This window comes from Mustela lutreola, chromosome 1, assembly GCF_030435805.1.
Source record: "Mustela lutreola isolate mMusLut2 chromosome 1, mMusLut2.pri, whole genome shotgun sequence".
Lineage (NCBI taxonomy): Eukaryota > Metazoa > Chordata > Mammalia > Carnivora > Mustelidae > Mustela > Mustela lutreola.
Window position 1 is genome coordinate 23,532,164 of NC_081290.1, and position 25,932 is coordinate 23,558,095.

Genomic DNA, 25,932 nt, shown 5'->3' on the forward strand with positions numbered 1-25,932 from the left:
TATCATTCCAAAAAATCCTAGGGCCCTTAAGAATTATGCTAAATTTACTCTGTTTGTGCTCTATAAATAGAACAAAACCTGGATGACAGCTCATCTTTTTATAACATGATTTACTGACTATTTTAAGCTCACTGTTGAGAGCTAGTACTCAGAAAAAAATACTCCTTTCAAAATATGACAGCTTATTGACAATGCACCTGGTCACCCAAGAGCTCTGACGGATATGGACAATAAGATTAATGCTGTTACGTGTTTGCTAACACAATATCCATTCTGTAGCCCGTGGATTCAGGAGTCATTTCAACTTCCAGGTTTCATTATTTAAGAAAAGTATTTTATAAGGCTAAGCTGCTATAAATAGTGATTCCTCTGGTGTATCTGGGAAAAATAAAGTGAAAACCTTCTGGAAAGGATTAACCATTCTAGATGCCGCTAAGAACATATGCGCTTCATGGGAAGAGGGCAAAAGTATAATGTAAACGGGATTCTAACCCTTACGGAGGACTTTGAGGGGTTCACGACTTCAGGAGAGGAAGTAACTGCAGCAGATGTGGTAGAAATGGGGAAAGAACTAGAATTACGAGTGAAGTCTGAGATATGACTGAATTGCTACAATCTCATGATAAAACTTCAATAGATGAGGAGTTGCTTCTTAGGGGTAAGTCAAGAAGGTGGTTTCTTGAAATAGAACTTATTCCCGATGAAGATGCTGTGAAGAATGTTGAAATGGCAACAGATTTAGAATATTACATAAACTTAGCTGACAAAGCAACATGGTTTGAGAGGACGGTCTCCAATTTTGAAAGAAGGTCTGCTGTGGGTAATATGTTACTGAACAGCTTTGCGTGCTATAGAGAAACAGAAAAGAAGAGTCGATTCATGGGACAAACTTCCCTGTTGTCTTATTTTAAGAAACTGCCACAGCCACCCGAACCTTCAGCAACCACCACTCTCATCAGTCAGTGGCCAAAAACACGGAGTCAAGAACTTTCATCAGCAAAAACCTTAGAACTCGCCGAAAGCTAAGATGATGGTTAGCATTTCTTAGCAATAAGATTTTTTTAAATTAAGTTATGGACACTGTTTTTTAGGCAAAATGCTACTGAACCCTAACAGATTATGACAGTATGATAAATATGCAGTATGATAAACATAACTTTTATGTACTCTTATGTACATATAAACAAAACTTTTATATGTACTGGGAAAACACAAAATTCATCTGAATTCACTTTATTTCAGTAACTTGCTTCATTATGATTCTCACTTTACTGCGGGAGCTTGGGCCCACTGAGCCTCAAGATTCTCTGAGGTATCCCTGTGTTCCATTTCATTGGTATCGATAACTGTGAAAAGTAAAAAATGGATGCAGCAGAGAGGGTAGTGTAATACTGCAGGTGCTGGAACCAGACGGTCTGGGTATGCACACTAATTCCAGCACTTTTTACTGTTGACCTGGGCAAAGTAACATAACCCCTCAGAGTCTACTTGATGTAGGAGGAAGGACAGTGTCAAGTTTAGGTGACATAAAGTGTGCAAGGTGCTCAGACCAGTGCCTGGTACCCAGGAAGCACTAATTTATGAATGCTGGTCTACAGTAATTATTAAGCTGCATGAAGATTTTTGTTCAGTGTGGCATTTAAAGGCACAGGATAGAATTATAGCCTGAATATACTTAAACATCAACAGGAAATATTCTAAATGACAGTTGTCAGTTCTGGCATTGTAACTGGTAGAATAGAAATAATATATTTGTTTAAGAAAAGAGCCATCAGGGGGTACATGGGTACCTCAGTCAGTTAAGCAACAGATTTCCTGGTTTCAGCTCAGGTCATGATCTCAGGGTTGAGAGATCGCCTTGCGCTGGCCTCTGCACTGGCCGTGGAGCCTGCTTAAGATTCTCTCTCTCTCCCTCTGCCCCTTCCTCCCACCTTGCACACACGTGCACGCTTTATCTCTCAAAACAAAACCATCGGTGAACTAAATCTTACACAAATAAAATTTCTCTCAAGCTCAACTCATATGTTATTTGCAGCTGACTGCTCAACACAGAGGTTATTCAGAGATTAAGACTAGAACCTGGGTGCGAGGCACAGATCACTGAATTACTTAACCGTGCTCTCTGCCCACGGCAATGTAACCAAATCATAACATTCTCAAAGGTTTAAGAGGGCAAGTCCACATCACTATAGTGTGAAGAATCCTGAAAAGCAAATTGAGTGCAGATAAGAATATATGGGACAGCAGAGCTTACCTTGGTAGTACTTAGCATGTCACTTACTTTCTAACTTTAGTTTTAGCTTGGGCTGGGCTAGCTTTCTTAATCCTGTTCTTTGAAGAACAGCAGGTGCTCTGAGCTTAGCCACCAGATGAAAGAGCCAAACCCGATGCTATCTGTTCCACTTTCTGCAGTCATCTGACATTCATGCTTCTGACTCAATATAAACAGGCTCATTTATTACCTTTTCAAGGTACGCCTTAGGGTCTAATCTTGTCCCAAATACCAAAATACAACACTTACTGAGTACATACTACCCATAAGACACTGTGAGAAGACATGAATTAAAATAAGAGACGTCCCTTTAGTGAGAAAAGACAGATCCTTTAGAAATACTTGTAAATTTATGAGAAATACATGTAATTTTATAAGAAAATAATGAGTTCATACCCTTGTCTAAGTTCACTTACTTTGTTTTTCCACTATTCGGTCTTGAGAATAACATGAACATTGTTTAATCAACTATTAGGAATTATTACCACTGGTGGCAATAGCAGCACCACCGTTATGAGCGATGAGTTAGTAAGGTGTCACTTCTGTGTAAGACAGTGTGGTAATAAGCACGTCATCTGAAGCCACATCTCTATTTACCTGACACTCCATCCTATGCTTTTAACAATTAGCTTCGGTTGGACTGACAGGTGTTACACACAGCTATATTTTACTAATAAAAGCAACAAAGCCTTCAGAGTCTGGAAGTGTAGAGTCCTCATGATTTAGTTCTCCTGCTGTGTCACACGGGACTCATTATCTCAGCCGTTGGCAGCTCTTCCTTTGCCCTTTGCCCCCAGCTAGCAGTCAGACCCTCTAGGTTTAGCATCACTGCTGGAGAAGGTGGGAGAGGCAAGAGGTCTAAAGTGGTCAAATTCTATAATATTTCAAATGTCAAGTGAAGTCACGTGGTAAGAAAAGAGGATTAACAAGCCTATTGAGGTGACATTTAAGTTTCTATAATGAACACAGATTGCCTTTATATTTTAAAAAGTCAATAAATATTGTTTTTCAAAAGTACAAAAGTGATGTGAATTTTAACTGCCCTTAATATTTTTATCTCCTATTGTTTTATGGATATGCAAGAGCTGGATATGACTCAGAGGTTACACAGTAGAAATATTCAAATGATAGACACCCACTTTTACATACTAACTACATTAATAAAATTCAGCTTTTATTTTAGAACCTGGCCCAGACCAATTCCTACCTACAAGCTTACCAAAACCTAGACAAAATAAAATTACTAATAATTTTTCTTTCCAATAGAACATAACGATTGCTGGAAGTTATTGTAAAAACAACGTATTCTCTATTTTTTTTAAGGCATTTAAAAAATTTTTTAAAAAAATTTTTATTAACATATAATGTATTATTAGCCCCAGGGGTACAAGTTAAGGCATTTTTTTAAAGGTTTATTTATTTATCTTGGTGGGGGAGGGCAAATGGGGAGGGAGAGGGACAAACAGGCTTGCACTGAGCACAGAGCCCAATGTGGAGCTCCATCTCAGGTCCCTGGGATCATTACTTGAGCAAAAACCAAGAGCTGGACACTTAACTGACTTTGTCACTCAGGTGCCCCAAAGAACAATGTATTCTTAAAATAAAACAATATGATTATTAATTAAAGCTATCAAGCTAATAAACCTAATTAAATAATTTAAAGAATCAATTAAAATGATCCAATTACTAATTTTCTTATCAGAGCATATTTTAAGAAGGATAACAATAAATCCAAATGAGAGTTTCAGTTGTTTCATGTGACCTATGGTCACCAATCAGTGAAAGGAGGTTTCAGTTACTTAGTGGCTCTCTCAAGCAGCTGCTGCCTCTATGCCACTTACACCACAATTTGCCAAGACTCACACACAGTGGAGAAGGGCAGCTAGCTGGCATAGTAGCATCCCACCAACTCTGTGCCTATAAACTGCAGCCAACACTCTGCTTCAGGGCTTTGAGGGATGTGAACAGTAGACACTCAATGGAGAACTGAAAATCCCTCTCTCTTTTTTAAAAATTACTGTGTTGTGTTAGTCACCATACAGTATACCATTAGTGTCTGAAGTACTGTTCCATGATTCATTGTTTGCATATAACACCCAGTTCTCTCTTGATTTAAATATATTTACCTGGTTTTTTTTTTTGCAATGATTAGAACTTTAAGTTATTTAAAAAAAGAAAAAAAAAACAACTTACAATGCATTTGTCAAAGTTCCTTTTGACAGTCACCAAAACATTTCCCAACGTAGTACTCAGAAAAGAAGCAGGGTCCACATTCTGTGCGGTCCACACGTGATGGCTCATTTTGACAAGCATGTAGAGGGAGTTAAAGCTATCAATTTTGTCTCCTAATGCAATCAGGTTGTTCAGTTCTGGCTCAATGCAGCGAAATATTTTAATCATCATCTGACGGATCATATCTTTCCTGTTCAGGAAACAAACAAAATATGGGAATTGATTATAGAGGTTTCATATCTTGATCTTTAACTCTAATCCACTGCAGATATACAAAATGACTAAAATTTCACATTTCAACGAAAAACGTCCAGATAGGATGAACTAATTATTCTACAGCAGTTTCCAACATAAAAATATTTTTTGAAGTTAAGTTTTATTACTCAAAATACAACTTCATGTCATTTGTAAAGCTGGATCCTGAAATGTGCTTTGTAATTTCTGAGAAATACCCTACAATTCAAATGCTACTTCTTACCAGCAAACACTAAATGGATTGCACTTTTTTGTGATTACGAGCCAAAAAGAGCTGAAGAGTCAGACAACAGGACCAATTTTCACTGAGTAAGACGTTTGAGAAGACACTGGGCACACATGTCAGTACTCTGAGGGCTGTCACATCACCAGAATCATCTGGCTCCTCACCAACCAGCACCCCTTGAGGTTCAATTTTAAGTGTCCCCCTCCCCAGATAAACAGCAGATATTAACAAACACATACTCAGATGAGACAGGCGGTGGCACACCAGCATTATGTTGCCGGGATAATGTTCCTCCATCTAGGTCCTCTGCTTCAGTCTGCAAAAATTATTCGGGTACTTTACATAATAAAAGACCAACAATTTGACTAGTTTATATAGCAAAAGCCTGCTCAGTCCTAAAATTCCTAGGAGAGAATACATTATGAAAAATAATGATTTTTAAAGGTAGTACTATTGATAAAACTATATAACTTAGTATGTTGTTTAAGAATGGTTAGGAAATGTTTTGTTCTTAGATTTTATCTGAGAATTACTGTGGGCTGAGAAGATGTGCCTGTGTGTATGCATATGAGGGGAAAGCAGGGACAGAGAAGGTACTGGATGGAGGCTCAGAGGGGAAGGGAAGCTCAAAAAAACAGAAACAACTTTTAAGAAAGAATTTTAAAAATTAAAGAATTTCATCAATCGTTTAAATAAAACTTTAGCATTTAAAAAATGTTATTAAAAATTCTTAGGCTAACAAGCAAATTTACTATCAACATCATCTATAAGAACAAATTCATTTTATGACTGCTTTTTATATATTGGTTCTGTATATTAAGATGACCTTTTTTTCAAGTAAGCTTTATGCTCAACATGGGGCTCAAACTCACAGCCCGGAGATCAAGAGACCTATGCTCTATCAACTGAGCCAGCGAGCCACCCAAGATGACCTTAATTTAAAAATCACTTTATTTGTATTGTGCTTTTAAGTTTTTCAAAATATTGCAAGAGCATCTCATATTATTTTCTTACATTTATGCCACCTGAGAGACATGCTGAACAGTTATTATTCATTGTATAGATAAGGAAAACTGGGGATTAAATAATTGGTTTAAGGTCTCATACCTAGTTAGTAACAAAGGCACAGGAAAGGTTCAGATTTGGGGCCTGTTTCTTTCTTTCTTTCTTCTTTTTTTTGTTAAACCTTGGTATATGCACTCATATATCTTTCTCCTTTGAAAATTGTATTTTTTCTTGGTGACTACTAAAATGCTAAAATTTCCTTTTGAAGAATATTTTTTACAAAGTAAATTCAGCCAATTCCCTCTTACTAATTTAGAGGCTATTTAGGTCTAAGACAATTTGGAGTATTGTCTTAGACCTAAATGTCTGGAGTAGCCAACTATCACTGTTTTCATTATTTTGTGATATGACAAAAAATACTGAAAAAATCCTTGCATTGTAAATTTTTTCTTTTTCTGTTCTGATGTTGAAATTGTGACAATAAATTAATTAGGCTAATTATACTACTGATCATAAATATTAGCCAACAAATAAATGTGAGCCATACCATAGTTCCAGGCATACTTTGATGTTGCTGTAGTTTGAAAAATTTACTTATGAAGTCCTGTTCTGCCAGACACAAGGGCTCTAGTTCACTTAGTACCTGTTCAAAGATCTGAAGAAAACAAAAATGAACTGCACCAAACGCATAAAAACATCTTCTACATTTAATTCACTTTTCAGGAGAGATCACAGATGCTTTACGTATAATCTCAATAGAATCCCAAAAGAAATTATTCCAAGATTGATAGGACAATGCAGAAGTATTAAGGCTTAACAGGGCCAGACACACCTAAAAAAAAAAACAACTCAAAATAATTATTCACTTGGAATCTGGAAAGAGGAACACAGAGACAAACTTTTTAAGCTTAATGCATTGCAGAGAACAGTTTAGCTTCATAAAAGCTGTTATTTCCACTTTACTTTGTAGTTGGCTCAAGGAACTTAAAGATACAAGCTCTTAATGATTTATAATAAATTTTAATAAAGTTGTTATGTCAATGAATTGATAATACACATTTCAGTTGCCATTTGAATAGTATTTTTTTTTTCGGATTCAGAATTTGAAACATATGGTTAATTCAGAGAGCCAACATAGCCCAAATCCTGGAACACCCTTAAAGCAATAACAGACTGCTATTAGAAAACAAATGTTCATGTTTAAGACATACTTGTTATATTATTTTACCTTATCAAATTTGGTCCTGTCGGCAACATCGAGATCAGAGGCAGACATGTTTCCCATATCCAACAAAGAAGATGACTGAGATCTGCGATTCCCTGAACTCTGAACGCTGAGTTTATTTAGACTAGAAGTAGATCCAGTTAATTTCCCAGAACTTCCATGAAGACCTAAGAAATAATAAAACTTTGAAAGTTGTGACCTTCATGAATAAAAGACCCATAGTGTGAATGAGGGCTCTCGCCTACTGTCTTCGTATTCAGCGCTCATATCAGTTATCACACAAATCGACCACATGGGCTGTGCGGAAGCGTGTCCTGCTCTCTCATTAACATCTGTGTCCTATTTCTGAGCATACTGCAAGGAGTAGCAAAAACTACACAGATTTACAGAATAGGACCAAAAGCGGTCTTAAGGATCGCATGATCTATACCCTACCCAGTGCCACCAAAGTTGCCTAGTATTTCTAGGCTAAAGTAGATGAAGATTGCCTTCCTGAGTTACTCAAAAGATATAAATATGGATGAAGGCCAATGACTCCTTGGTGTACTAGCTATGAGGTCTTTTTTATTTTTATTTTTTAATGACATTTTTTCTTTCTGAAGAAATCGGCCATATCCTAATATTACACGCCTCCACATTAAATGAAAATATTGGGTTGAACCATACAAAACTGCCAATAAGCCATCATTCTTGCCCTACAAAGAGCAGATTACATATGATGCAACTTAACACATTCCTGAATCCAGAAACTGTTTTTTACAGTAAGTGAACTGATTATCTACAGCTCTTTAAAAACTAAACAAATGAAGAGGAAAAAACCACCTGAAAACTTGTTATACTTAAAATACAACTAATATGTAATATATACATCATGAAATGCATAATATGAGACATCTTTGAGGAAAAATGAGAACAATGTGGCTAGACAATATTCTACATCCATCAAGGAATTAAAGGCTTCCATTTTTACAAGAAAATGTAATATTTTTATTCAGAATTAAATATAAACAATGAATAATTTTTTTTAATCTTCTAAAATATTTCTCGGTTAACCTATGCTATTTGCTGATGGTCAGAAGGGACAGATGAAGATATAAGGACAATTAAAGATACACCTTAGTTTCATTATGCAAAAATCTGACCATATTTGTAAGAATTTTTATAGTTTCTAAACAAAGCCTGAAAACAGAAGTTTAATGGTTAAGACTTTTCATAATTTCTGATTACCCACCATATATTTTGAATTACATTTTTTGAATGTAGCCATACCACTACCATCATGCTGGTTTTCTTCCACCGAACCTGGCAACTCAGAGCAATCAAATATTTTCGGATGTAACTTTTTTCAAGACAAAAAACTAATTTCTAGACATTAAACAAACATGCATTGAGAATACCTACTAATACACTAAGCATACTCACTCTCTGTTTCCTGTTTGACAGCACTTTCTTTTCGAGGCAGTGTAGCTGTGATGGATTAGGTTGCAAGCATCAAAGACAAAGACAAGTTAATAAACTGCAATTTGCACAAACCATGCACAAGAGGAAGTTAAAGCTCTAGTTTAAAAGACACATGCAAAGAACCATGAGCATCAAGTAACAAGAGGTGCAACGTATGTTTAGTTGGTCAGCTACTGTTTGACAAATTCTGAGAGAAAAAACTTTACTGGTCTAATGTTTGTTGTTACTCAAAGAGGCAAAAATATCTTATTTGTCGGCCCCTCTCCCAACACTTTTAAGTGATTTTTTTTTTTTTTTTAAGTTTATGGAGCTGGTGTGCTTAAACTTTAAAAGACTACATTTGTAAGTTTTGGTTTCTGGGAAAAAAGTATTTTTAAAAATTTTAAAAGTCATTTTATTTTATTTTATTTTATTTTATTTTAATCACAAGTGTACTCTTTAATCCCCAGCCCCTATTTCACCCATCCCCCCACCTACCTGCCCTCTGGGGACCATCAGTTTGTCCTCTATAGTTAAGTGTCTGTTTCTTGTCTGCTTGTTCGTTTTGTTTCTTAAATTCCACATACGAGTGAGATCATATGGTCAAGTAAAAATTAATTTATTAGAATGAAGTTGTAGACTTAGATATTAAGCACATCAACATTCTCGCTCCCTGAAAAGTCCTGAGAGGAGTCTCCACTGTACTGAATAATGTTATGACCACATCTGATAAAAAATTACATGGGGGGGTGTTAAAATCATTTCAAAATGTCAACCTGAACTACTTAGTAGCTGGCTTTATGAACACCTAGAATGAAAATTAGATATCAAAATACTAATTATCAGGAGATGGGTGGATGGAGGGCTTAAAGCCAAAGGAAAAGGTTTAATACAGGAATCTGAGTTCTTTTGGGATCATTTGACATTTCTTTTATTCTAAAACTTCTCTCTATATAATATTTATCAGATCAATTGTAGAGATCATCTTGTGAAACATTCTCAACTCAAATTAGAAGTTAATGTGAAAGGCAAAGAAAGAACTTACAGAATGAAAGAGAAAATTAAGGAATATAACTATAACCTAGAAATAATTTAAATACAGAGAACAATGTATCAAACTGTCACCATCCCTACCAAACTTCAAGGCAAAAGCCCAAGTAAAAGCTACTGACATGTCATACCAAGGATATGTACATCTTTGCAGCCCTAGCTTTGTGAAGCTTAAGAAGAATGAAACACCAAATCTAGAGATATAAGTGGAAAGCAGGGATCACGCTGGATCAACTAGTGGGCCAATCTGAACAGTACCTCCTAGTGGCCTCAAGGTGTCACTATACTAAGTTCACCAGCTTCAGAGCAAAGCCTGACCTTTATACACCTTTTTTTTTCGTACCCAATATTGGTACGAGCAAAGCCTGAACTTTATACACCTTTTTTTTTTTCGTACCCAATAAAGGTGTATAAATATATATTTTTTAAAAGTAGGCTCCACACTGGGCATGGAGCCCAACGTGGGGCTTGAACTCATGAACCTGAGATCAAGACCTGAGTTGAGATGGAGGGTTGGATGCCTAACCTACTGAGCCACCGAGGCACCCGTTCAGGTAACCTTTTAAGTATCTTTAAATAATCCCCATTAGACTGTAAACTTCATGAGGTAGGGTCTTTGCTTACTGTTGCATTCTCAGTACTTAGCAGTGCTTATTATATAATAATCAGTATTTATTAAATAAATTTTCTAGCCAGCACTGAACTTGGTCTTGTATTCAAGACTCCTTTTGGAATCAACAAGATTCTTAGTTTACTGGAACAACACAGATTGAAAAACAATTTTGACATACCACTATTAAAATTTTGGAACTATTAAAATTTTAAATACAAGGGAGGCAGTAATTATATAAATGCATATGTTAAGGTCCTAAAATAATATGCATGTGTGTGTAGTGTTATTATAGCTACAGAAAGAAAAAATCGGTGATTTAAAAAATAATTTCTAAATTTCTTTGCCTGCCATTTCATTAAGTATATTTGCAGAACACAAGGGGAAAAACTCCACCAAAGTATTATTCTTGGGGAGAAAACTCCATGTCTCTGAGTTTATCAAGGTAAACCTATTAATTATAAAAGGCAATTATCTACTAAAGATCTTATTACAAAGAAAAGATGTCTGCTGGTATTTCAACATTATTCTAAATGACCTGAGCTAAAGTGATGTTAAAGTTGAGTCAAAGTGGTTCAAAAAGAGAGTATTCCCCTGAATCTCTAACAATATTGACTATACATTTCTGACCTTCTATTCGTATTAGCATCTATGACCCAGAATTTTCAGAGCAAGTAAAAAACAAAACAAAATTAGGGGCGCCTGGGTGGCTCAGTGGGTTAGAGCTCTGCCTTCGGCTTGGGTCATGGTCTCAGGGTCCTGGGATCCAGCCCCACATCTGGCTCTCTGCTCAGCAGGGAGCCTGCTTCCTCCTCTCTCTCTGCCTGCCTCTCTGCCTACTTGTGATCTCTTTGTCAAATAACTGAATTAATTAAATCTTTAAAAAAACAAAACAAAATTAGATTTTATTTATAATTACTTCATTTTGATTCATGGACAAGTTATCTTTCCAAAATTTCAAGTTTCTATTTTAATTATATTACTATTAAAAGTTGATTTAAACCCAATTTGAATGAAAAGATATTTAAAAAAATTTTCACTCTACCTTATTTAGAATTTAAATCATCTGTTTTAACTTGTCTTCTGAATTCTGTTTACTATTTAGTCTTTCTTCTCTTGTAGTTGATGTTATCAAGATAACTGAAACTATGATTTTCTGGTGCCATCAACCATCACAAATTACTCTCCTGCTACTATTTTATACATAGAAAGAAATGTGATTTTAATGCTATTTTAAAACTATAAAAGTGCCTTCTAAACTTCTAATTTAAAACTATTTTAAATAAGATAATTTAAGAACTTCCCAGGAGGGAGAAAAAGAAAAAAATTAATTTTCAGGTTAATGCAATGATACCATTAAGATAGTGTTGTACTTGTTTTAAATTACATTTTTGTTATGTCATTTATCTCAATATGAATCTTAGGCTTGATAAACTATTATGATACTGAGATTAACGGCCTCCTAAGGAGATAATTTTAGAAAGATTTTCTTTCTACCTCCAGTTTTCATATTCTGTTAGAAGAGTTCTCTCAAAATAAAATGGTTCACTAACAAGTGGTGACAAATATACTAAATGAAAACATTAAACATGTAACTGAATTAATATGTTGCTTACTTAAAAAAAAAAGCATAACATACCCACAGTGAAACATTAACAAGGATATAAACACACTGCTGTTTCAGAACAATTAACCTTTAGGATGAGTTAGCATTTCTGTTTCCAAAAGCCTATGGTCCCAAGATACCTATCAGTATCTTTACCTAAGTGTAACATACGTGTACACAGATTCAAAACATTTCAACAGTCTGGACTAGCATAATCAATATATTAGTGTTGAATTAAAACAACAACAATAACAACAACAACAACAGTGAATTACTAAATAATTACCCACTAAAGACAGTCTTCTCTGTCCTAAAGGAAAAGAACGGAAAGATGTGCTATCAATTTCAATCCTGTTTCCTGATTACCAGAAGATGCTTAGGGCATAGGCTCCTTTCAACAAGCAAATGCTAAACTCATTGGTCTAAAGGGAAACTAGGCAGACACACTGAGGAGTACACATTGTAGCCATTTAAGGCCAGGTTTTGACTTGAGTAGGCACAGAACTCCATCCAAAAGGAACTCCAGAGATGGGTACACATGCAAGAGCAGAATGTGGCCTCGGCAAATCACCTTCCTCGCAACTTGAGACTTTCACTGGTTATCTTTTCAAATCACGTTTCTGTCCGCTTAACATACTTCGAAGCAACAAAAAATAGCATGCTTGGAAAATATCCCTTTGGAAAAATAAGGTATAATCCCAGGAGAAATTTGGAGGACATTTTTATAGCCCCTTGACCGGGGAGGAAACACAAACTTTCTTTTTGATTCAAAATAACCAGTGAGAAGTAAGAAGCCAGGAATTACTTTCCATTTCCCTGTAAAGAGCAATGACTTAAGAGATCGATGACTTGCCACCAACTGCTACAGAAGGTCTTTTAGGAAGTCGGAAACTCAACTCTCAACTTGTCTCTGAGCCTAACACTTTCTCCACCAGATTGCACTTCATTCTCTGGTCAACTGCTTTTCTTATGAATAGATGCTTTCCTTTATGGCATGAATACACAATTGCTGTCAGATTCATTTACTAGAGAATTCTGGTAAAAGCTGTACTTAACAAATATAAACATTTGTTCTGTGAAATAACTATAAATCAAACCAACACATTAGACTTACTTTTTCATCAATTCTACCGTATCTTCTTCCACCTCGCTCTAAAATGTCTTAGACTTGTCATAAATAAAACCACTTTTAATAGAATAGAATAGAAAAGAAAACAATGAACTGAGGTGTCTAAGCTTACCAAACTTCTTGCTTTCTTTAGTTGTGCCAGTCATCTTGATCTTTGCAACTTCAAAGAAATCTTTAATTTCTCTCTCATATAGTCGTGATAAATAATCCATGTAATTCTTAAAATAAAAGTAACAGGTACTTCTTATTAATTAAACAAATATAACAATTCGGTCCCCCCAAAGCCTTCGTGCTTGCTTTAAATTTTCTGGTCTAAAATCCTGAGGTATTTCATAGGATAAAAAAATTGGCTGTTTTCTGTCTTAAAAAATAAAAAAGAACAGGCATCAAAACAGCAACTTATAAAAATATAAAATCGAATATAATCACACTTATATTTTCACTTTTATGTGTTTTCTTTCATCGATTTCAAATAGAGTTGCAATCCTATTGTATAGCATTTTTGGGTCTGAGCAATCATGTTTTTCCAGCCTCACACTTTAATGACTGTACAGTGTTATGCTTTGTTGATATACCACAATTCAGCAAATCAATTCCCTAGCAGAGGCCACTTAAGTGGTTTCAATGTTTTACTATGATAGACAATGTTACAATAACCTTTTCATCTTTAATGAATTGTTTTCTTGGAATCATTTCCTAAGGATGGAAATACAGGGCCAAAGAAAATGGGAATCTTTGTAACTTCCTCCATATTGCCATGCTGCTATTAAAAACAATCACACCAACAGCGTCAATGGCAACAAAGGGGCACATTCAGTGTCAGTGTCCCCTCCCAACTTAGGGTAGTAAGGCATATCAAATTGGCTATTTTCAATACTCTTTCAAGGGGCGCCTCGGTGGCTCAGTGGGTTGGGCCTCTGCCTTTGGCTCAGGTCATGGTCTCAGGGTTGTAGGATCGAGCCCTGTGTTGGGTTCTCTGCTCAGCAGGGAGCCTGCTTCCCCCTCCTCTCTACCTACTTGTGATCTCCCTCTCTGTCAAATAAATAAAATCTTTTAAAAAAGTAAAAAAATTTAAAAAATATACTTAAAAAATAATCTTTCAATAAGCTTAGGGTATTTAGATATTCCAAAATAAGTTATTTTCAATAAGAATTTAATTATAACTAGTACATCTTACAGTTTTCACAATTACTTTTTACAAACAAATTAGATTTATTCTAGCTCAAATGGAAACATCTCATCTATAATTTAGCATACAAACTCATTTCTTCATCATATCTGCTTATTATCACATAAAAATATTTTATGCTCTCAGGAAGGATTATTCACTAGTGGGAAACCATGCATTTTACCAAGTCCTAAGTTAAATGCCATACATAGTCTGACGAGATGTAAATAAATCCACTGTACTTCGCTATTCTTTTAAATTTATCCTGGGATCTAAACTTCTGCTTCCTTATTAGTTCAAATTAATATTTCACTTTCAAAAAATTTTTTTTAAAGATTTGTCAGACAGGGAGAGAGTTTAAAAGCAGGGGGAGCAGGAGGCAGAGGGAGAAGGAGAAGTTCCCCGTTGTGGGGCTCAATCCCTAGACCCTGGGATCAGGACCTGAGCCAGAGGCAGACACTTAACTGACTGAACCACCTAGGCACCCCAATACATGCAGCTTTAGAGCAGGTTTATGTTGCTTTAAACATCAAGTGTACCTTTCAAAGGGTATATATTATATGAATATTTGTATCCTGACTCATAGTTTACCACTGATTTTCTTAGTTCATAGATATTTCTTTATAAAATATATTTGGATGAAACATATAGATCCTTGGTTTTTCAATTTGTAGGCCATATATATTTCCCACATAGTCTCTGTAAGAAAACTTAGTCAAGGGGTGCCTGGGTGGCTCAGTGGGTTAAGCCTCTGCCTTTGGCTCAGTGGGTTAAGCCTCTGCCTTTGGCTCAGGTCATGATCTCAGGGTCTTGGGATCAAGCCCTGCATCGGGCTCACTACTCAGAGGGAGTCTGCTTCCCCTTCTTTCTCTCTGCCTGCCTCTCTGCCTTCTTGTGATCTCTGTCAATTAAATAAATAAAATCTTTTAAAAAATATTATCACTGCAAATCAGTGAAGAGTTGACAGACAGAAAATCAGTTTCACATAATTTGTGAAATCTTTATCGGTGGTTTCTACTCAAATCATTCAACATAACAGACTGCATTCCAATACCAAAATTGTCTAAAGTGCACATTACCACCCAAGCAATTTAAACCATGTGAAAACAGCTTCTTTGGTATCTAGAAAACAGTAACGTGAGCAGACTATTGAAAATCACCCCCTTTTCCAATGCAACTTGAATGACTAGAAACCTTTTTCCAGCTACGTAACAGAACTCATTGGTGGGCAAGGCCACAGAGGTGTAACCATCAGTTCATTCATTTACCAAATTCTGAAGAATGTCTCTTAGAAGGAGCTTAGCACCTTGTATAAGCACCTTACATTTAACTATCAAGAGTTTAAATACTGTTGTCTCAGGCAGTCTTTTCAACTTTCATTGTTTTGACTGTGCAGTCTTACCAAGAACTCTATATTCTACTTTTTCTTTACACAAATGGGTAAATTCCACAAATGCAGAACGGGGGTTGAAAGGAGACGTCTGAGTAATCTTGAAGGAAATTAATGGGAGAGGAAAGCTCATTTCCTCCCTAAGCATGGATGGAACATCTCTATTCTTAACTGCCCTACACGAATAATCCAGAGCCATGGATCGGGGCTGTAGTCCTGGGGAGGAAGGAATCTGGGCAGTTGATCTATTTCCCTAAACTCTAATTATGTATACTAAAACTTTGGGCTTTGCTTAGATTAGATTAGAAGCACAGCTAGGCAGTGCCTAGTGATTCTTATCCCTTGAACAGAAGAAGACTTTTCTCTTTCCTGCCAGAAAGCAGGAGAGCTACGGACACCCAATCCAGTGCAAACAGCATTTTGTTATTATTTCTTACTAAAGAAGTACTCGTCTGTTTCCTTCTTTCTTTCCTTCTTTCATTCCTCTCTTCCTTCTTCCTTTTTAGTCAAATTCCTGTTTTTGATGACTTCAGCAACCAAATTAGATTATGAGGTAAAATACATAGTCTGTCAAAAGTTCAAGCCACAGGATCAAGTAACATTCCTGGGAAATAAGTCAATTTCATTTAAAAAGCTCATTAATATTGTCAATCAAAACTATACTGTGAGCAGAGAATGAGTCCATAAATCATGGCTAGCTTGGCTATCATCTTCTTTCTTTACTTAAATTACATTCATGAATACTGCATTATATATAAAGATAGGGCAATAATACTCACTGAGAACACAATTAGGCAAAAAGCTTATTGATTATTTTACTTATTTGAATATTCACTAAGGGACAAAGCACTTGTTGGCACAAAACTCTTAAGGAGATATAATAATGTTTAATTATTCAAAATATTAATCCTCCTAAAACTTCAAAAGGCAAAGAATTCCAGTACTGTAAATATTTTTCCTTAAGATATCTCCAAATCAGAATTCTGTTGAATGAAAACAAAACAGAACAAAACAAAATATAACATAACAGTAGAGTTGCAGAACACTTAAAAGACTAATTCTGAGGAACAAAATTAATCTTAAAAATAACTGACCAGATAAGATATATACATAAATACCTCAGAATACTTATATTCTTTTTGAAAAACATTTTGAAAATTATACTTTAAAATATTATTTATTTTTACCAAGGTTTAGTGTCCCCTTTCTTATGATCTCAGTTTAGAAGGAAAGGGATCAGATCTTACTTTAAGTGGGCAAAGGCACTTTGAAACACATAAAGACTGATATACAAGAATGTCCTTATGCCAAATGTGTTCAAATTGATACACTGATAGGCATGCACGACCTGCTTTTTTTCTTATCATCATAGTTCTCATAAATTTCTACCTAATCCTCTCTGCCTTCTCAGGAAGTATGAACCTAACACTAGGAGAAGTTATAATAATTATTTCAGTAAGTATGAAGATAAAATGGGTTCATGTATAAACATTAGTTTCCTGAGAGAGAATAAGCTTCATTATAAAACACTCTGAAAGAGAGCACCATTTTTTAAATAAAACCGGGAAAAACTCTGGCTAGCAAAACTAGCGAAAAATAAGATGATTTTGCTATCTAAATTCTGTTAGAAAATTTTTTGCCACAAGCATATGGGTTAAGGGGAAGGGCTTTTATATTAACAATTTCAATATTTTTGTTTTCATTCTAAGAAACAAAATACGTCCCTCTTTCCAATTCGAGAACATCTTTTAAGGTCATATTGTCCACATAATTGAATTATTACTAATTATTAAAATAACTTATGCCTTACTTAAATTTTTTAGTTTTAAACTCCAAATTCATAAAAACTTAGAAGATTTCACGTTTTCCAGGGTATTTCAGAATTTTAAGTAAACTGCTCTTACATCTGATATATAAATACAGCTATTTATATTTTGGAATTAGGTAGTAATTCTTCAGTTCCCAAAGTGACATGGTCAATTTCAATACTAAAGGTCATAGCAGAAATGCCAGAAAAGTATTATACCCATGGCTTCCTGCCACAATGGCCATTTATTAAAGCTAAATCAGATCATGTCATTCTACTGCTTACAACCCACCAAAACCCCTTCCCCTATCTCCTTCACAGTAAAAGCCAAGTCCTTACCGGGGGTACACAGTCCCTTCCAGATCTGCTCCGCCCCACCCCCACTTCACCTCCCCTACCTTCTTTCTAAGGTCCTGTTCCTGGTCCTCTGTGCTCCAACCATAGTGCCTTGCTGCTCCCCCAGTACACAGGCATGGTCTTGCCATAGGACAGCTGTACTGTGCCTGGAACGCTTTCCACAAAGAAACTCCCCCTGCTCAACTCTGCTTATTTATTTTTTTAAGATTTTATTTTTAAGTAATCTCTACACCCAACATGAGGCTGGAACTTACAAGCCTGAGATCAAAGAGTGGAATGTTCTACTGACTGAGCCAGCCAGGCACCCCACACCCTTGCTCATTTAAAAAATCTACGCTCAGATGTTATCTTCTCATGATGCCTTATCTCAAGCTATAGTCTTCCCCCAGTCCCAGCATTCCCTGTTTTATTTTCTCCAGAGCACTCAGTAGTACCTTCTAACCTACCATATAAGACTTTTTTGTCGGTCTTCCTCCACCAAAACCTGCGCTATGAAAACTCAAGCATTCGCCTATTTCCTTCCGTGCTGTTTCTCTAGCACTTACTTAGAATACAACAGGTGCTCGGTAAATTCGTGTATGAATGAATGACTCATCTTCTCCAACTGCTGATGTTGCTGCCACTGCTCTTCTAGTCTCCAAGTCTAGAAAGTTTGGCATCATCCTGTCCCTTCCATCCCTGGAGTCTATCTTTTGGTTTCTATTCCCTATTCCTACCACTATCTTCCTGGTTCAGATTTCATTTCATCTGAATATTATATTAGGTTCTTAATGAATTTGCCTCATCTAGTCTTTTCCCATGTATGAGGAATGCTGTTAGGTCTCAAGGCTCATCTTTTTCAACATAATTTCTCACTGCTCCAGAATATGAAATTTCTGCTTCATGGGCCTCCATCCTCCATTGTCCTGACAAAAGGGCGTATTTTCCACCTTTGTCTGCATGTCTTGCTCCTCATCCCCGGAATGCCCTTTCTCTTTTTTCTGGTTTATCTAATCCCATTCATTATTTAAAACTCAATTCAACAAGGGGTGCCTGGGTGGCTCAGTGGATTAAAGCCTCTGCCTTTGGCTCGGGTCATGATCCCAGGGTCCTGGGATCGAGCCCTGCATCAGGCTCTCTGCTCAGTGGGGAGCCTGCTTCCTCCTCTCTCTCTGCCTGTTTCTCTGCCTGCTTGTGATCTCTCTCTGTCAAGTGAATAAATAAAATCTTAAACAAAAACAAAAACAAAAACAAAACCTCAATTCAATTCCAATTTCTGTCCTAAAGATTTCCCCCATGGCTTTAGAACATGGATTGCTCTTTTCTATAACTGCCATGCATTTAAACTCATTTTCAGTTTGGCACTTAATGTTTTCCCGACTGTTTTAAGTATAATTGTTCTTGTCAGATGTAAGGCTCTTTAGAAGTAGGGGTTGTTTGTTAGGGCCCATGTGCCTGGAATAGTGAAATGCTTGCTTAATAAAGAGGTACTCTGTATTTGCTTCATCGAATGGGTTATCCATTTTTAGAGGGCAAACACCTCACTTATACATCATCTAGTCTCTAGTTTCTATAATGCATATAAAAAAATGCAGGAGGTAAATATTGCATTAAACTAAACTGAATGATGGTTAAGGCCACAGTATGGCCCATTACTACACTAGTAATGAAGTTCGAAATTAAGCTCTTCCTTACCCAAGTAAATAAAATAAATGTCCTGCCTGGTTAATGAGCACTCAGAAATTAAAGTAGTTTCTGCTTTGCTAAGAAAGTACTACAGTACTTCAAATGTTACTTGGGGAACTGAATACAGGACGTCTTGCTTCTAGAAGACTACGTTCCACACGCAGTGAGTAACTGATATCAAACTCATACCTTTGTCAGTCCTTCATATTTTCCATAATCTGTATTCTTTAGCCACTCCATAAGCTTGGCGTATCGAAGCAAGTCTCTGTGAAATGGATGATGGTTGGGCAAAGCCAGTTCCACAGAGTGCTGAGCAAGAGTTGAACTCTGATCGTGACCCTAGAGTGAGTAAATAAGTAAATAAATACACTGACAGTAAAAGAAACACATGCTGTAACTGAAAATTCTAAACGGTGACCAAATGCAGCCGAAGAAGAGCAAAAGAAGATAGAGGGATTAAAAACTGAGTACTTACTTGGCTTCTTTCATCATCTCGTGAAATCTACTGTATACCATCACCATAAAATAATCATAAACATGCAAGAATGGCACTCTGGGATACATCAACTAACCATTTCATCTTCTAAGGAAGCTGAAAATGAATGTTTTAATCAAGGCTGTCTCTCCCATACCGTATCATTTTACTATTTACTAAGCGAATCAACCTCATGATACAACTGTACTGAGAAAGACATCAAATAGGAAAGTCATTCAAAACAAACTGTCTACATCTATGGTATTTCTACTATTAGAGTTTACAATATTTAAAACAACAGATAAGAACATACAGGATATAAACTTTTAAAACTATGAAGCACTACAGATGACGATATCCTGGGCTTTCCTGGATAATACTTAATAACAGTGTCATTTTAGTTTTTCTGGGAATTTGTTAAATAACTACATGAGATTTTATTTTAAAACCTTGACAAGGTTTTTATGTAAATAAACTTATGAGTTATCAGTCAGTCTTAGATGATGCATCCTAACTTTTGTTTTGAAAAATATAGGCCTGGAAGATTATCTGTTTCAATGACCTTATTTTCTAGAAGAAGTGGAAACTTAAAGGGTTAAGTGATTCACTCAGGTCACACTGGAGGGAAGAAGTGGAACCTCAGTCATGTGAGTCTCGCTTCCATTTTCTTTTAAAAACATATCTAACAAAATCATTTTAACCAGATTCAAAAACTGTAAATGCTTACTAGTTATTGGTATCTAAAAACCAATCACACAAACAAACAAACACACACTAAAAATCTTCCCAGCCATCTCTGGAAATAATCTAGCTCTCTGCTACTTGGTCAATATTTGTCATGAACTCAAAGCCAGTATCTAAGAGATGAGGAACTGAAAGATTAAAGGAGTATATTCTCCTTGAAAATATAAATTCCCAAGAATAAGGAAAAGGAAAGAGATGGACTAATTTGATGTTCATTCTGACTCAATCTAATTTGCTTAGTTAAAACTTACTTGTTAGCATTTTGTTAAAATGACACAGGGAGTGAGTTTTGGCACTCATTAACTCATTTCCTAGTAAAGTTACCTAAACCTAATTATATATGTATTATATTAGCTGACATAGATTAGCTTATAAATATCCTGAATTTATTTATTTATTTTTTAAAGATTTTATTTATTTGACAGAGAGAGAGAAATCACAAGTAGGCAGAGAGGCAGGCAGAGAGAGAGAGGGGAGAAAGCAGGTTCCCTGTGGAGCAGAGAGCCTGACGTGGGGCTCGATCCCAGAACCCTGGGATCATGACCTGAGCCGAAGGCAGAGGCTTTAACCCACTGAGCCACATAGGCGCCCCAATATCCTGAATTTAAACGCTTTTATTTTTATTTTTTAAAGATTTTATTTATTTATTTATTTATTCAGCATGGGGTAAAGGGCAGAGGGAGAGAGAATCTCAAGCAGACTGTGGTGCTGAGCGAGGAGTCCAATGCGGGGCTTGATTTCATGACCCTTAGATCATGACCTGAGCTGAAATCAAGAGTCAGATGCTAAACCAAATGAGCCATCCAGGTGCCCCTGAATTTAAATTCTTTTAAGTTAAAAGAGGTTTTTTTCCTCTATCTAATTTATATGCTTTACTACATAGACAAAGTAAGAACTTGGTGGTTATGGATTTGTTAAGCAATTTAACTACAGAGTATCCAGAAAAAATTCTTAGTTTAAGGCAATGAAGAATTCTCTAGCAATTGAGAAGTACTTTTAGAGCAAGAAAGGCAGGAGAATAAGACATGCCAAGTACTAAAACCATTGTTACTTGAGTACCTTTTTCATTAAAGCTTTCAAATCAGCCTGTTGGGAGAATTTTCTTCTTGTAAGGTTATATACCCAATTTGAAAATGGAGAGAAAAAAGAAAAATAAGGACCCATTTAGAAATTCCATATAAAACTATGTAGAATAATCAATGTATTTCTTTTTTAAAAGATTTTATTTTAGTTGAGCAAGAGAGTGAGAGAGCACAAGCCAAGGGGAGAGGCAGAAGGAGAAGGAGAAGGCTCCCCGCTGAGCAGGGAGCCAGACTTGGTGCTCAATCCCAGGACCCTGGGATCATGACCTGAGCTGAAGGCAGATGCCCAACTGACTGAACCACCCAGGCGCTCCAATCAATATATGTCTAAGATTAAGATTACATAAAAAAACCCCAAAGATTAATATTACTGATATTACTTAAGATTACTGGTACCTACTTAGGAAACTGTACCAGAGACAGCAGAAAATTATCAGAAAACTAGACCAATTCAAAATAAGAACCAGAAATGGCGAGGCAACACAAGTTCACAGCTATTATAGATGTTATATACGAGGTACACTACGTACATAGGTCTACAATCCCTTTTAGCAATTCTAATATACAAAAAACTCTCAAACCTCCATTTAAATTAGGTACCAAATCTATTTTAGTGGCAAAACTTGACCTGAACTGATGTGAGGCTATTTATAGAATTTGGAATGACTATTCATCTTTTTTTGCTGTAGGAACATTGTGTGCTTCATCACAGGGCCCTACTCCAGCCGCCTCCTGGAGTGGCTATGTAATATTTAGAATGTGTACTATATTACTTTATTACTATATTACTTATATTACTTACTAGAATCTGAAAAATTCTAAAAACATTCCAAGAATTTTGGATAGGGGAGCACGGACCTATGTGAACATTCTCTTTTGCATGGCTGATTACTGTTTATGTTCTTTTGCAACTCAGGCCATTACATGTTAAGTTATATTACTTAATTTAGTGTCAGGAAAGTTCTTCAATTAAAAACCTTCTCCTCCCCTAAAAATGGAAGAACTAATTATTGTTCATAGAGGATTTTACAGTTTATAAAGCTCTTTCACATGCTACTATTCAAAGCTCTTTTGCAAACAGCATTTTAAGATTACCATCAACGGAAAATTTGCCTTCTAATACGAAGAACATCATTACCTTCAAACCATTACTATTTAGATAGAGTAAGTGTGATTAGTGCTAACAGAAGATTTCATTTTAGAGAAACTGTTCTAAAATAACTATAGAAAATAGGAAAATTACATTAACTGTTTAATTCAATCACTAATATAAGTTAAGGTCACTTCTAGCACTTTCATGTGCACACAACTTTATTCTTTATATATTAAAAAAATTAAGACATTGTTTAAAGTTTCTTATTATATGTTGACGATAGGAAAAACTGAGGGTGGGGGGTAGGGTAACTGGGTGACGGGCATTAAGGAAGGCACTTAAAGGAATGAGCACTGAGTGTTGTATGCAACTAGATGAATCACTAAATTCTACTTCTGAAACTAATAATATACTATATGTTAATTAAATTGAATTTAAATTTAAAATATTTTATTATAAATAACTTAATGATACACAATTTAAGTACTAAATTAATAACAATAACAATTTATTGAATGCCTGTTGTCATGCTCGAAGTGTTCTCTCTATGTATATAAATTCTAATGTTCACAATAACCTTGTAAAGTACTTTCCTCCTCATTTAAAAAATAACAAAACTCGGCACTTGGGTGGCTCAGTTGGTTAAGTGTCTGATCTTGGTTTTGGCTGGGGTCATGATCTTGCAGTTGTAGGACTGAGCCCCGTGTTGAGCTCTGTCTTCAGCATGGAGTCTGCTTCAGATTCTCTCTCCCTCTCCCATCTGGTCTCTCTCTCTCTCACACACACTCAGACACACACACACACACACACACACACTCTCTCTCTCTCTCTCTTAATCAAATAAATAAATAAAATATTTTTTAAAAATACCAAAACTCTATTATTAACATAATTAAAAATATTACAGTAGGTTTTGTCCAAATTAATCTAAGACAGACGCATTTTCTACAAACTTAGTAAATTATAAATTTTCGTTACTGTATATAGTACTAGAATTTGTGGCACAAAGAGGTTATGTAACTTGCTAAAGTTCACCCAGCTAGGAGGTAAAGAGTCAGGGTTTTGAATCCAGGAAATCTGGCTCCACCATCGTACTCTTAACCACTCTAACTGATTTTCAAACAGAAATGATACACTCATTTCAAATGGTAACTAAATTCTCAAGAATTGGGAACTCGTTCTTTCTGTGTTATGGCACGCTTATTTTTGTTTTCTTAAAGAAAAAAAGTCTGAGAAAGTTTCAACAAACATCACAAAAACTCATCTTAAATGATCATAAGTCTTTCTAAACTTTTAACTACAGATTAACCTATGTTTAGGAAATTGCGAAACATGATTAAGGAAACAACTTTTGTGAAATGAACTGAATATTGGTGGTATATTTCACAGACTTTATTTTACCATGTTTCTATAAATACATGTTGGAAGAAAAATTCCCAAGCTTAAGCATATAGCAAAACCCCCACAATCTCAGTTTTTTCCGGTTGTACTTTTAGTTCAGTGTGTAATCAGTTCTCATCATATTGCAAAAGACAATGTACAAAATAATGAGGTCTCTGTAGAACCCAAGGGGGACAAAAAGGCAGAGCAGAGTTATCCTTTCAAGCTGAACCTTTCAAAAGACAACCAAAAGAACTTTTTAAATACATACATTTTATGCAAATACTCTCTCAATTTCATTAGCCTTAATTTGACTGCCTGTTTTCAGTATCAGAATGCTGATCAGCATAACTGACCTGAGTCTCTAGTTGAAGATCTTCTTAGATATACAAATCGCTCGTAAATGTAAAAAATTATAGGTAAGAGTTTATAATTTCAATGGAAGCTGAGTGTGTAAGAAGATCTAGAAGAGCCAGAAGAATCTAGGCAACTGTTAAAAATATTACTCTACTATGTGTATATATAGTAAGAAGTAAATATTAAGTAAAAATGCATTTCAAGGGCACCTGGGTGGCTCAGTGGGTTAAGCCTCTGCCTTTGGCTCAGGTCATGATCTCGGGGTCCTGGGATTGAGTCCCACATCGGACTCTCTGCTTGGCGGGAAGCCTGCTTCCCTTCTCTCTCTCTGCCTGCCTCTCTGCCTACTTGTGATCTCTCTCTGTCAAATAAATAAATAAAATCTTTAAAAAAATGCATTTCAAGTTTCATTAAAATACAGCTCTGTGGAAGTACTAAGGTGAAAGCTATATCATAAACAGCGTGCACCAGATCAGTGATTACCAAATGCAAAGATGTTTTTTACTGGCCTACGTCTCTAAGAAACAAATAAAATGATGGTAGAGAGTTTCTCACAAAGGGAAATGTATTCAATTTAGAAGTTCGAAGTTGTATTTTTTCTTTCAGTGCCAAGATAAAAAGATAGTGAAAGTAGATGGCAGGATTTCTTTTTAAAAGTTTTTACTTGGTAAAATAAAACACTGGTGACTTAGGGGAGCCTGGGAGCTCAGTTGTTAAGGGTCTGCCTTCGGCTCAGGCTATGATCTTAGGGTCCTGGGGTCGAGCCCTGCATCGGGCTCCTTGCTCAGGCAGAAGCCTGCTTCTCCCTCTTCCTCTGTACCTGCTTGTGTTCCCTCTCTTGGTGTCTCATTCTCTCTCTAATAAATAAAATCTTAAAAAAAAAAAAAATGTTGACTTAGCAAGTCTCCAAATTTTCTTTCTTTTAATTTTACTGATGTATGAACTTTAAAGACTGGGAATCATCGCTCTTAAATTACTGTTAGGTTGTGATCAACAGATTATTTCCACTGTAATCTTCTGTACAGTACTCATAGATGCTGAATATAGATACATTTGACAAAAACCGCATTTGCAGACTCTAATTCAAGTCTTCTTATCTTATCCATGATGCCATACTTGACTACCTAAATTTTCTGTAAACTCACTTATATTAAAACTTTTTAGCACTTGTACATATATATACATAAACTATGTATAAATAGTCATACAATTAACAATTTCATATATGCATTGCTATAGGGCTTTAAGTACTTTAGTCTTAATGCCTCCTTAGAAGCATCTGGAGTGTAGGAGGCATTTCTTATTCTTACATATGGCAACAAGTATTTAAGAGGCACATAAAGAAAATCTGCTAACTGACAAAG

General features: G+C 35.8%; 1 protein-coding gene across 7 annotated transcripts in view; it reads right to left on the bottom strand.

Annotated features, from left to right (window-relative positions):
• EXOC1 (exocyst complex component 1) overlaps positions 1 to 25,932 on the bottom strand; it is a 60,257-nt gene that overhangs the window by 11,748 nt on the left and 22,577 nt on the right. For 4 of the 7 annotated variants that reach the window (XM_059160894.1, XM_059160901.1, XM_059160919.1 and 1 more), the window contains 7 exons: positions 19,627 to 19,776; positions 13,163 to 13,268; positions 8,638 to 8,682; positions 7,219 to 7,382; positions 6,538 to 6,645; positions 5,225 to 5,301; positions 4,466 to 4,694 (listed from right to left, as the gene is read on the bottom strand). In XM_059160894.1, the coding sequence (XP_059016877.1) occupies positions 4,466 to 4,694; positions 5,225 to 5,301; positions 6,538 to 6,645; positions 7,219 to 7,382; positions 8,638 to 8,682; positions 13,163 to 13,268; positions 19,627 to 19,776 (879 nt within the window). The remainder of the gene's footprint in view (positions 1 to 4,465; positions 4,695 to 5,224; positions 5,302 to 6,537; positions 6,646 to 7,218; positions 7,383 to 8,637; positions 8,683 to 13,162; positions 13,269 to 19,626; positions 19,777 to 25,932) is intronic. The other 3 variants (XM_059160910.1, XM_059160936.1, XM_059160944.1) reach the window with 1 other exon arrangement.